At 38.2% G+C, this 14,384-nt stretch overlaps 1 protein-coding gene across 1 annotated transcript in view; it reads right to left on the reverse strand.

Moving 5' to 3' along the window:
- MSH3 (mutS homolog 3) overlaps positions 1 to 14,384 on the reverse strand; it is a 187,898-nt gene that overhangs the window by 169,245 nt on the left and 4,269 nt on the right. The window contains exons 3-4 of the mRNA XM_053907239.1: positions 4,940 to 5,160; positions 1,258 to 1,473 (exon numbers count right to left, since the gene is read on the reverse strand). Of these exons, the coding sequence (XP_053763214.1) occupies positions 1,258 to 1,473; positions 4,940 to 5,160 (437 nt within the window). The remainder of the gene's footprint in view (positions 1 to 1,257; positions 1,474 to 4,939; positions 5,161 to 14,384) is intronic.

Here is a 14,384-nt window from a genome sequence, read left to right on the forward strand (position 1 = left end):
GATACTATAAAACATAAATTCTGAAGCTACTCAGACAGTGGGCATCTTTGAGGAAGTGAGAAGAGAAACCCCTGGTATGGTTAGCTAATCAGATGCATAAATGAGAGGAGTGCAGAATCAGGCAGCACCACCTAACTCCCCGCTTTCTACCGGAGAACACCACGGCTCAGACACTGTCCATTGGAGCCATGGAATGCTCATCCCAACATTCTCATTCCCTGCCCCACCCATCTCTGAACAGTAGTTCCTCATTGCAAGGCTAGAAAACACCAGCCTTTACTGGGTGGTAAGACTAAATCTACTACTCAACCTGGAGAGAAGGGGAGAAAACAGCATTTTCTTTCACCCTTTACCTATACAATGACAACTACAGATCTGTTTGTGTCCCCAGAAAACATGCTATTTCAAACTTTTACTTCATGACACCAAACACATGATGCCACCTGAACTAAAGAACATCACTTTTGTGCCACAATAGGATTTTAAAAGCTGGAAGAAAAAAGTTGGCCAAGTCTGTACTTACTATCGCACAAGATAGATGTCAGATGTGCCACCTCATCACTCTCTGAGGACATATGATGCATGATGCCAGAGACTTAAAAGTGTGGAAGGATCACAATCACACATGACTCCAACAGGACATCACCAGCAATGCTTTCCCTAAGCCTGCCCACTAAATACTCAAATTCACTTCTGATGTTCATTAACTTCGGCCTATATCAAATACCTCAAAATCAAATACAAAATCAACTCAGACTAGCATAAAAAGATGATGGACATACAAAGACACTGTAACACTTCAAACACCTTCTGTGGATGGCTGGCTGTTAATGTGCTCTTCCACTGACATGGAACTATGTTCCTGGCTATCAAAATTTATAAATTAAGAGTAAATGGGTCATCTCAAAATTTTTTCTGCTTGAGTCTTCATCAGGAAACGTAAATATTCACACGATTATGGTTCATTCACTAAGTGATTCATCCAATCACCGTGCAATGGATGAAAGGTACTGGGTGAGCACCATGGAGAACAGACACGACATTCCAAAAGGGGTTCCTCACTTCCTTCCCTAAAAGCCTAGCATCCACCAAGTTTGCCCGTGTTTATTTATAGTTTTTACTTTAAATGACAGCATTTTTCAAGGGCAACTGATTACGTTAGCTCTCTCATAAGGTCAGAAATGGAAACAAAAATATTGCAAAATACTTAAGGCTGGATAAGGAAAACATGGAACAGTATTTGCAAAAATAACTTACCTCTGCATCTTCCCCAAAGAATCTATACTTATATCCACATTCCACACACAAAATTGCATCTTTCTGCTGCTGCTTCAATTCAATGTACTGTAATTCTAAAGGTGTGTAGATGCTTTTGGTCCGTTTGTTAGATGGTTTAGGATCAGAAGTTGTCTGTAAATTGTCATTACCCTTTTGTGAAGATCCAGAAGGACTGAGATCGAAAAGTGTCTTGTCCTGGCAACCAAAAAGATTTTTATAGTTTACAGAGTATTAACCATAGTAATAGTTTTCAGAAAGAGAGAGAATGCAAATTCAGCACAAACCTAATAATTAGTTTATCTAAGTGAAAGTTTGTAGGAGGCACATAGTATATTCAGATAAACATTTTTGCAAGTTTGAAATTTTTTCAGAGTAAAAGCCTTTTAAAAAATGAGCCAAACTAAACTCTGTACAACTATTTAAGGAAATTTTAAAAACCTACATATTTTAAAGAGTTATATACCTCTTTTTAAGTTTTATTTCATTAAATCTACTGTAATTAACATTCTTCTTTTCCTTATTTATTCCCAGATGCATAAGGCACAAAAAGTGAGCAGACATGAATATCTGTCTCTCAACAGTAAGTAAAACCACTTTCAATAAGCATATGCTATCTGTTATAGCTGCACTTAATGCTTCAAATTTCCAAGCACAGTCTAAAAGTATATTCCATTAATCTTGATTCCAAGAAAGAAGCACGATTTTTTTGGTAAAGAAATATGACACAGAGCTTTTGGAAAATACAAAACACAAAGTCACAATTCAACATTAGTATTCCTGCTATCCTTACCTTCATGTGTGAAAACCATAATTCCAGTTTAGAGCTTAAGGCAAATTCCTTTTTATGGGATTTATTTATATAAAAGGTAAAATGACACAAATTTGTAGCATAAATCTGCCTTCTAACTAACTGTCACTGTATCACTGCTATCATCTGAAAATTTTATCAGCTACACTTGGAATTAAAAATATAGCCTAGGGGCACCTGGGTGGCTCAGTCGGTTAAGCATCTGATTCTTGATTTCAACTCAGGTCACGATCTCACAGTTTGTGAGTTTGAGCCCGTGTGGGGCTCAGCACTGTCAGCAGGAGACTGTTTAGGATTCTCTCTCTCTCCCTCTCTCTCTGCCTCTCCCATGCATTCTCTATAAATAAATATATATTTATATTTATATTTATATATCTACATATGTACATAGATACATATAGATATAGATATACATATATAGATATCTATATATGTATGTATGTATTGAAAACAGAGTGATCAGCAGGGGAAGAGAAGAGAAAAAGAGAAATGTCCTATATGGCCCAGCAAGGGGACTCTGGTCAAAGAGGAAGTCCAGGAACATGTACTCTACAGTTGCTAACTGTTTAAAAAATTCATCTTAGCTGCAAGAGTAGGTAGAGATGTAATTTATCTGAGTAGTGTAGCCAAGCAAATCTCCAAAGATCAGCAATGAGATGGTGAGGTATGGTGAAGTGTGGGGAGTTGTGGCAACAGAAAAGTGGGTCAATGTATCAGATGAGAGAATGTCATCTGCTTTTAATTTTGATGGATTTTCTATTTCGTTTCTATATCTTTTATGTAAAATCCAGGAATACTACATATTGTAAAACTTAAAACTTTAAGAAAATATATCTCCTACAGAAAAAAAAAGTTCTTTATACTTTATTCATATATGGAATGAAGAGTAGGCATGCAGAAACTTTTATCCATATAGTATACCAAGTCTATCTGAATACTTGAGTATTAAGCAAGTTGTTTTTCATCATTTGGGTGGAAAAACTTATGATACACTATACTCTTTTTTATATTCTCAGGGACAGCATTCTGAACTCAATTTAACTTTGTCTTGACAATACAGGATGATCAGCACAATAAAATGGGAATTTTAAAACCTACCAAGACTTACGGGGCAGATGATCCCCACACTAATGGTTGTAGACCCTGGGCATTTAACTTCAATTGGTAGCTTTTTACCATTCATGTGTGTCCTTCCATAACACCAAACAGTCAGGTATCTCCTGTAATGACGTCCATGTACTACTTCTAGGTGTCCCTTCTAACTGGTGACTTCTAATGTGCAGTGAATCAGAAACAACAAGCTGGTTGTTTTATGTATAATTAGTTAACAAGCTCTCATGAAGCCCTAGGATAAATTCTCCAAGTAATAAAATGAGATTTAATAGACAAACTTTTTGGTATCTATACTTTATGACCACTACACTCAGGTGAACTGCTTCTAAGTATTAAAAGAAAGTGTAAATTAAACAAACAAACCCACAAAAACAAAAAACCTTTTTTTTTTTCCTGATGACCTAAGATAAGTCAATGGATCTCAGCTTAGTTGAAGGAGGAGCTCATAAATCTGGACTTGGTGGGAAGAAGTGTAAACTTCTTAATAATATATACAAAATTGTGTTGGTGTGAGTATTTTTCTGAGTAAAGAATCCATAGCTTTCAATCCATAACTTTTCAAAAATCCATAGTTTTTCATTTAAATGACTCAAAAAAATAAAAGGCTATTTCTCTAATTCATTGGCTCTCAACCATTGCTACACGTTAAAACGAAAGTTTTAGGGGCGTCTGGATGGCTCAGTTGGTCAAGCGTCCAGCTTCAATTCAGGTCATGATCTCAGAGTTCATGAGTTCGAGCCCTGCATCAGGCTCTGTGCTGACAGCTCAAAGCCTGGAGCCTGCTTCGGATTCTGTGTCTCCCTCTCTCTGCTCTTCCCCCACTCATGCTCTCTCTCTCCTTCAAAAATAAAAATAAAAACTTTCAAAAAAATAAATAAAATAAAATAAAATGAAAGCTTTAAACAACACGCAAAGTCAGTTCTTAGTGAAGACCAATATGATTCTGAAGAAAAGTCTTTTTTTATCTGTTTTTAAAGTCCTCCAGGTGATTCTAATTTAAAGCTGGGCTGAGAAGCACTGTTCTGAATTGGAGATGTTAGTGATGGAGCAAAAGTTAAATTCCTAATTTGGCAACGATGAAAAAAACATTAATGTATCATATAACAGTGGAAGTAAAGATCTATATATATATTTAGTTTGCCTTTGAATTTATATCACCAAGCTTTCAACTAAAAACCACAGAAACAATATATGTTGCCTGTGATTTTCCAGGCTAATGATGGTAACTCTAAGGACTATAAAACACTGTGCTAGTATTTATTATCAAGAAGCTCCCCAAGTCAGGGGCTCATAATCCAGGCTGTACATTAGAATCACATGGCTCTTATTACATTTTAATACAAACCAATTCATCCCTCATTAAGACAAAGTAAATCAGAATCTCCAGGGACTGAAAAAATAAACTAAAATGCAAAAGCAGCCTCAGCTAATTCAGGTGATTATCCAAGTTTGGGAACCACTGCCTTGTGTGAACTCAGAGAACCTAATGGCACCTCAGAACCTACTGGGGCACCTGGGTGGCTGAGTCATTTAAGCAGCTGACTCTTGGTTTTGGCTCAGGTCATGATCTCAGGGCTCATGAGTTGGAGCCCCGCATCAGCCTCTGCAATGACAGTGCTTGGGAATCTCTCGCTCAAGATAAACATATAAACTTAAAAGAAAAGAAATTAATAAAAAAAAAAAAAAAAAAAAAAGAACCTATTGATCTGAGTAATCGGTATTCATCTATATAACACATACCTTTTGACTAATTTGAGATTTGGAATCTTCAGAAGAAACTGCATTCTTTGCACGGAGACGACTGATATCGTCAAAATCAGTACATTTTGGCAGAACTGCGTATCTCTCCTGAGGAGGCTCTGTCTGGACTCTATTTTGAGGAAGGGCAGAATCGCAGCAGAATTCTTTCAATTTTTCCAGAGACTTTAAAACAGTCTTCATCCTCAGACCTTTCTTTGGCTCTTAGTTAGCAAATTAGAAGAAAATATAACAATAGTATTTTGTTCTCATATATCAATTCATAACCAGTGTAAGATTTTTGAGGGAGCTTCTCATTAAAGCAATAAATCTAACTACAACATGATAAGGAAATAAAGAAACGTTTAGATTCAGGGTAAAGATAGCATGCTGAAACATACATATAATTTCCCTTGGCCATGAAACTCCATTACAAACTACAGTAGGGTTTTGCCTTTTTTTTTTTTTTAAATATATGAGCAGATAAGGACAGAGAGAAAAGGAGAGGTGACAGGTGCAAATAAAATATCTGAAGCTAGAAGGAAAAATGAATAAACAATAACCAATTTAGCACACCTGAAAGCTAAATCCAAAACCAGTAGTGAAGAAAACTAAGAACCAATACCATTTATAACACGAAAAAATTAAAAGGCTCAGGAATCGGGGCAACAGAATATGTAATAAAGGGAGTTTCTAAAATAAAGACTGGCTCAAAGCAAGTTGATCCTAAACCCCTACCCTACTCCAAGCTCAAGGGCAGCTGTGCTTCCTCCACCTCGGCAGAAGACTGAAAGTTCCTCTGGAGAAGGTAAAACAGGCACGGCAAAGATGGAGTACTAGGTCCAAGCCAGAGGAATAATGGGAAGATGGGTTTACTGTAAGCTAAGACCCCAGCCTCTTCTTCATCAGCTCTCATAACAGGCAGCCAGAGCTCTCCACTCCAGGCCAGAGCAGGGAAGACTGGTCTATCGGAACTGATCATCTTAATGGGAAAGACCTAGAGATACCAATACCAGGGGGTTCACCAAGGAAGGCAGATCACCACCCTTTCCCAACACACCTGCTATCCCACCTGCACAGCTTTGCTCATGCTACTCTTTCTCCCTGGAATGCCCTGACCCCAATTTCTATGTGTCAAAATCATACTCATTCTTCAAGATCCCTCTCAAAACTACTTTTTCCATGAAACTCTTTGGTAACTCCCCTAGCTTAAAATCATCTTTTGTCCATGTCCCTATAACAAGATCACATTTCGCCATAGCATTTACCACAATCTGCCACCTGGCAGTTACTCATAGGCAAGCAACCCATAAAAAAGATGGAAAACTATCATTTACTGTCTACTATCTACCATATGCCAGAATACATTATTTTTCCTACTACTAAATATGATGAAAAAGGGATTTCATATCATCTCTTACCTTTCCTATTAAAGCAAAAACACTCTGAGGGCAAACTTGTGTTTTGCCTATTCCTAAGAGTTTAAAACTTTTCATATTTATATTTAATTATACATATACATATATTTTATATTTATATTTAAAGCTCTCTTCAGATGTATATTTTACCTTGTCTCCTGCTAATCTTGTAACTAGGATAACGTACACGTGAATCTTTCAAATTATTCTCCCCTTTTCAAAATGTATACATGAATCAGGGGCCAAGATGGCAGAGTAACATGGAAGTTTGTTTTGTGTCTCTCATCCCTGAAATGCAGCTAGATCAACACCAAACCATCTTGCACACCTAGAAAACTGATGTGAGGATCAACACAACAATCTGCACAACTTGAACTAGAGAACTCAGCAGGTACTAAGCGTGAAGAGGTGAACTGGGGGAGAGAGAAACCATGGAGGGGAGGGAGCTGTTTTTGCTTGCAGAGAGAGGATGGAGACAGGAAGAGTACGAGTAAAGCACCCCTCCCCGAAAGCAGCTGGAGAGAAAGTAGAAGAGTGGAAACAGCTGCAAAGGAATGAACAAGAAAGGGAGAAAGGAGAAAGGAGAGGGTTTAAATACCATTAAGATTCTATAAACAGGGGGAGCACAGAGTCTAAAACTCTGCAGCTCAATACCTGGCAGAGCTCTGGTGGTAAGGGCAAAATCCCCAGAAGCAGACAGTGAGGTCCAAGGGGTCCTCGGGCCACATGGCGAAAGGCAGTTCCCCTGCTGGGAGGACATTTGGTAGGCTGTGGGGCCTCCCCACATACAAAGGTCTCATCAGACCCCAGAGAACAGCCATGTTTGCTGGTGTCAGAACAAAGAAGTTAAGGATAAAGCCTGGCGCCAGATGTGTGTTGTGATTTACCATAATCCCTGAAACGCTGCTGCTACACAATCGTGCAAACTTTTTCTGGGACAGGCTGGCACCCCACCACAGTCTCTGGGCCTTGGCAGCAGCGCGGTCTCTGGAACATTCCTGGGGGCAGGTTGGCAATGGGCCATTGATCTGCGAGACCCTCCCCCAGAGGGTCTGAGCAGGTCAAAGCTGCAGGGCCCTCAGAAGTGCGGGATTTGGAAATACAGCCCCATCTGAGATAAAACTTGGGAGGGAGGTGCCGCCTGGAAGTCACCTGGCTTGGTCACTGACAGTGTAGAAGTGGGGAGTGGATGGAAGCTGGAGACAAAGGAGGGGTGCTTGATTGCCAATGGGCGAGAGCACAGAGTTCTGACAGTAGAGGCTGGTTAGCTGGGTGACACCATTTTCACTCCTCCCGCTCCTGGGTATACACGCCTATAAGCACCACAACGATCCACCCCAGTAAACTAAGCAACACCACCTAGTGGAGAATGGAGCTGTTACACCAACTGCGCCAACCACACTCTAGAGGAACACCACCAGTCTCTATGCCTGCTTAGTTTATGGACTATAAAGTGCTTCACAGTTTGACTTCTAGGGGAAACTGGATGTAATTTCCATCTTATTTCATTCTGTTTGCTGGTCCATCTACTCAAATTTTTTTCTTTTTCTTTTCTGGTTCTTAAATACAGAAAGAAAAAGTTTATATTTTCTGTTATTATAAAAAGTATTTTTAATTCTTTTTTACTTTTTTTTTTACTTTCTCGTAAGTTTTTTAAATTCTATTTTACTTTCATTTTATTCTATTTTACTGTATTCATTTTTTTTTAATCGTCAAACATTTTCCCTTATCCCCCCTTTTTTCCTTTTCTTTTCTCTCCCTTTTTTCACTACTCCATCAAGCTTCTTTCACAACCAGAACAAAAACACACCTAGGATCTAGTACCATTTATTTGATTCTTTTGTGTTGTTTCTAATTTTTTAATTTTTATGTTTTTTTATTTTATTAATTCTTTTTCCTCCTCCAAAACGATGAAACGAAGGAACTGACCCCAAAATAAGGAACAGGAAGAAGTGACAGCCAGGGACTTAACAAAGACACAGCAAGCAAGAAATCTAAACAAGAATTTAGAATCATGATAATAAGAATACTAGCTGGGGTTGAAAAAAGCATAGAATCCCTTAATGTGGAGATAAAAGAAGTAAAAGCTAGTCAGGACGAAATTAAAAATGCTATAACCGAAATGCAATCTCAAATGGATGCCACAGCGGTAAGGACTGATGAAGCAGAGCAGCGAATCACCGATATAGAGGACAAACTTATGGAGAATAATGAAGCAGAAAAAAGAGGGAAATTAAGGCAAAAGAGCACGACTTAAGAATTAGAGAAATCAGTGGTTCATTAAAAAGGAATAACTTCAGGGGCACCTGGGTGGCTCAGTCGGTTAAGTGGCCGACTTCGGCTCAGGTCATGATCTTGCCGTCCGTGAGTTCGAGCCCCGCGTCAGGCTCTGTGTTGACAGCTCAGAGCCTGGAGCCTGTTTCAGATTCTGTGTCTCCCTCTCTCTGACCCTCCCCCGTTCATGCTCTGTCTCTCTCTGTCTCAAAAATAAATAAATGTTAAAAAAAAAAAAATTAAAAAAAAAAAAAAAAAAAAAAAAAGGAATAACTTCAGAATCACAGGAGCCCCAGAAGATGAAAAGAGAGGAAAAAGGGGTAGAAAGTTTATATGAACAAATCATAGCAGAAAACTTTCCTAACCTGGGCAAAGACACAGACCTCAAAATCCAGGAAGCATGGAGAACTCCCATTAGATTCAATAAAAACCAACCATCAACAAGCCATATGATAGTCAAATTCACAAAATGCTCAGGCAAGGAAAGAATCATGAAAGCAGCAAGGGAAAAACAGATCTTAACCTACAAAGAAACTTGGCAGGCCAGAAAGGAGTGGCAGGATATATTCAATGTGCTGAATTGGAAAAATATGCAGCCAAGAATTCTTTATCCAGCAAGGCTGTCATTTAAAACAGAAGGAGAGAGAAAAAGTTTCCCAGACAAAAACTAAAGGAGTTTGTGGCCATTAAACCAGCCCTGTGAGAAATTTTAGGAGAGACTTTCTGAGAGCAGAAAATATGAAAAAAACAAACAAACAAACAAACAAACAAGAAAGACCAAAAGCAACAAAGACTAGACAGGACCAGAGAACACCACCAGAAACTCCAACTCTACAGGCAACATAATGGCAATAAATTCATAACTTTCAGTACTCACTCTAAACATCAACAGACTAAATGCTCCAATCAAGAGATAGAGGGTAACAGAATGGATAAGAAAATAAGATTCATCTATGAGCTGTTTACAAGAGACCCATTTTAGACCTAAAGACACCTTCAGATTGAAAGTAAGGGGATGGAGAACCATCTATTATGCTAATGGTCGACAAAAGAAAACTGGAGTAGCCGTATATGTAGATTTTAAATTTTTTTTTCAACGTTTTTTATTTATTTTTGGGACAGAGAGAGACAGAGCATGAACGGGGGAGGGGCAGAGAGAGAGGGAGACACAGAATCGGAAACAGGCTCCAGGCTCCGAGCCATCAGCCCAGAGCCTGACGCGGGGCTCGAACTCACGGACCGCGAGATCGTGACCCGGCTGAAGTCGGACGCCCAACCGACTGCGCCACCCAGGCGCCCCATGTAGATTTTAAAATAAAGACTGTAACAAGAGATGAAGAAGGGCATTACGTCATAATTATGGGGTCTATCCACCAAGATATAACAATTGTAAACATTTATGCTCCAAATGTGAAAGCACCCAAATATATAAATCAATTAATCACAAATATAAAGAAACTCACTGATACTAATACTATAATAGTAGGGGACTTCAACACCCCACTTAACAGCAATGGACAGATCATCTAAACAGAAAATCAACAAGGAAACAATGGCTTTGAATGACACACTGGACCAGATGGACTTAATAGGTATATTCAGAACATTTCATCCTAAAGCAGCAGAATACACATTCTTCTCAAGTGCACATGGAACACTCTCCAGAATAGATCACATACTGGGACACAAATCAAACCTCAACAAGTATAAAAAGATTGAGATCATACTGTGCATATTTTCAGACCACAACACTATGAAACTCAAAATCAACCACAAGAAAAAATTTGGAAAGACAATCAATACTTGGGAGACAAAAGCACATCCTATTAAAGAATGAACAGCAGAAATCAACGCTATTGAAACAACAACAACAACAACAACAACAAACAGTACAACAGATCAATGAAGCCAGGAGCTGGTTCTTTGAAAGAATTAACAAAATTGATAAACCCCTAGCCAGTTTGATCAAAAAGAAAAAAAAAAAAAAAAAAGGACCTAAATAAACAGAAGCAAGAATGAAAGAGGAGAGATCACAACCAACACTGCAGAAATACAAATAAGAGAATATTATGAGCAATTATATGCCAATAAATTGGGCAATTTGGAAGAAATGGACAAGTTCCCAAAAACATTTCAACTACCAAAACTGAAACAAGAATAGAAAATTTGAACAGATCCATAACCAGTAAAGATATCGAATCAGTAATCAAAAATCCCCCAAAAAACAAAAGTCCAGGACCAGAAGCCTTTCCAAGGAAATTCTACCAAACGTTTAAAGAAGAGTTAACACCTATTTTTTGAAGCTGTTCCAAAAAATAGAAATGGAAGGAAAACTTTCAACTCTTTCTATGAAGCCAGCATTACCTTGATTCCAAAACTAAATACCCCACTAAAAAGGAGAACTACAGACCAATTTCCCTGATGAACATGGATGCAAAAATCCTCAACAACTAGCCAACCGGATCCAACAATACATTAAAATAATTATTCACCACGGCCAAGTGGGATTTATACCTGGGATGCAGGGATGGTTCAATAACCACAAAACAATCAATGTGATACATCACATCAATAAAAGAAAGGACAAGAACCACATGATTCTCTCAATAGATGCAGAGAAAGCTTTTGACAAAATACAGTATCATTTCTTGATAAAAAGCCTCGAGAAAGCAAGGATAGAAGGATCATACCTCAAGATCATAAAACTCATATAGAAAAGACTCATCGCTAATATCATCTTCAATGGGGAAAAACTGAGAGCTTTCCCCCGAAGGTCAGAAACACAACAGGGATGTCCACTCTCACCACTGTTATTCAACCTAGTATTAGAAGTCCTAGCCTCAGCAATCAGACAACACAAATGAATAAAGGCATCCAAGTCAGCAAGGAGGAAGTCACTCTTCGCAGACATGATACTCTATATGGAAAACCCAAAAGATTCCACGAAAAAACTTCTAGAACTTATCCATGAATTCATCAAAGTCGCAGGATATAAAATCAATGTACAGAAATCAGTTACATTCCTACACACCAATAATGAAGCAATGGAGAGAGAAATCAAGAAATCGATCCCATTTACAACTATACCAAAAACCATAAAATACCTAGAAATAAATCTAACCAAAGAGGTGAAAAATCTATACACTGAAAACTAGAGAAAGCTTATGAAAGAAATTAAAGAAGACCAAAAAAAATGGAAAAATATTCTATGTTCCTGGATTGGAAGAAAAAATATTGTTAAAATGTAGATACAGCTCAAAGAAATCTACATATTCAATGCAATTTCTATCAAAATAACACCAGCATTCTTCACAGAGGTAGAACAAACAATCCTAAAATTTGTATGGAACCAGACAAGACCCCAAATAGCCAAAGCAACCCTGAAAAAGAAAACCAAAGCTGGAGGTATCACAATCCCAGATTTCAAGCTGTATTACAAAGCTGTAATCATCAAGACAGTATCGTACTGGCACAAAAACAGACACTCAGATCAATGGAACAGGATAGAGAACCCAGAAATGGACCCACAAACATATGGCCAACTAATCTTTGACAAAGCAAGAAAGAATATCCAACGGAATAAAGACAGTCTCTTCAGCAAGAGGTGCTGGGAAAACTGGACAGCAACATGCAGAAGAATGAACCTGGACCACTTTCTTACACCATGCACAAAAATAAACTCAAAATGGATGAAAGACCTAAATGTAAGACAAGAAGCCATCAAAATCCTAGAGGAGAAAGCAGGCAAAAGACCCTTTAACCTTGGCCATAGCAACTTCTTAGTCAAGAGGTCTCTGGAGTCAAGGGAAACAAAAGCAAAAACGAATGAATGGGACTTCATCAAGATAAAAAGCTTCTGCACAGCAAAGGAAACAATCAGCAAAACTAAAAGGCAACCAACGGAATGGGAGAAGATATTTGCAAATGACATATCAGATAAAGGGTTAGCATCCAAAATCTATAAAGAACTTACCAAACTCAATGCCCCCCAAAAATAATAATTCAATGAAGAAATGGGCAAAAGACATGAATAGACACTTCTCCAAAAGAAGACTCCAGATGGCCGACACATCTCTCATCATCAGGGAAATACAAATCAAAATCACAATGAGATGCCACCTCACACCTATCAGAATGGCTAAAATTTTTTTTAAACATTTATTTATTATTAAGAGACAGAGAGAGACAGAGCATGAGCAGGGGAGGGGCAGAGAGAGGAGGAGACACAGAATCCGAAAGAGGCTCCAGGCTCTGAGCTGTCAGCACAGAGCCCGACGTGGGGCTTGAACTCACAAATCAAGAGATCATGACCTGAGCTGAAGTCGGACGTTTAACCGACTGAGCCACCCAGGCGCCCCCAGAATGGCTAAAATTAACAACTCAGGCAACAACAGACGTTGGCAAGGATACAGAGAAAGAGGATCTCTTTTGCACTGCTGGTGAGAATGCAATATGGTGCAGCCACTCTGGAAAACAGTATGGAGGTCCCTCAAAAAACTAAAAATACAACTACCTAGGACCCAGCAGTCGCACTACTAGATATTTATCCAAGGGATATAGGTGTCCTGTTTCAAAGGGGCACATGCACTCCAATGTTTATAGCAGTGCTATCGACAATAATTGAAGTATGGAAAGAGCCCAAATGTCCACCAACAGATGAATGGATAACGAAGATGTGGTGTGTATGTATGTATGTATGTATGTGTATATATATATATATGCAGTATTACTCAGCAATCAAAAAAGAATGAAATCTTGCCATTTGCAACTATGTGGATGGAACTAAAGGGTATTATGTTAAGCCAAATTAGTCACAGAAAGACAAATATCGTTGACTTCACTCATATGAGGAATTTAAGATATAAACAGATGAACATAAGGGAAGGAAAGCAAAAATAATATAAAAACAAGGAGGGCAACAAAACATCCAAAACTTTTAAATACAGAGAACAAACTGAGGGTTGCTGGAGGAATTTTAAATACAGAGAACAAACTGAGGGTTGCTGCAGGGGGATGGGCTAAATGGGTAAAGGGCATTAGACACTTGTTGGGATGGGCACTGCATGTTATATGTAGGGGATGAATCAATAGAATCTACTCCTGAAATTATTGCACTATATGCTAACTAACTTGGATGTAAATAAATAAATAAATAGAAAAATAAAATGTATACATGAATCACTCTATACTATGAGTGTGTATATTATACAAGGACTTCCCTTCTACAGATGTAATGTAACTTTCCCAGGATGGGGGTGGGTTACAAGTCTTTGGATTGTATTCATAAAAGTGTGAATTTATTTATATAGCATTAAGATAACAGATATTTGTATTTATTAAAATGCTTCTGAGATAGAGTTCTATGTTTATGTAATTCACATAAGAATATTAATAACAAAAAATGTCAAGTCTGAATTTTGAGCAATGTAGGAGATTTTATTTATCAAAAATGGCCAAACATATATATCCCATCCCATTCGCTCTTCCTACAATGTGATGCTAATGCTCCTGTACTGAGAGACAGGATCTATATGTTCTCTCCCATTGAACGAAGACAGATCTTTGTAACTAACTCAACCAACACAGTAAGGCAGATGCAACACTATGTAAATTCTGGAGCTAGATCTTAAAATCAATACAGCTTCTGTCTGACTCTCCGGGTGGTCATCCTTGGAGACTCAAGCTATGAGAAAACTCAAACTAGCTTACATACTAGTGGTGTATTGGATGTGCCCAGTTGATATTGGTTTACTTAC

This window comes from Panthera pardus, unplaced genomic scaffold, assembly GCF_024362965.1.
Source record: "Panthera pardus isolate Hobbes unplaced genomic scaffold, ASM2436296v1 HiC_scaffold_2, whole genome shotgun sequence".
Lineage (NCBI taxonomy): Eukaryota > Metazoa > Chordata > Mammalia > Carnivora > Felidae > Panthera > Panthera pardus.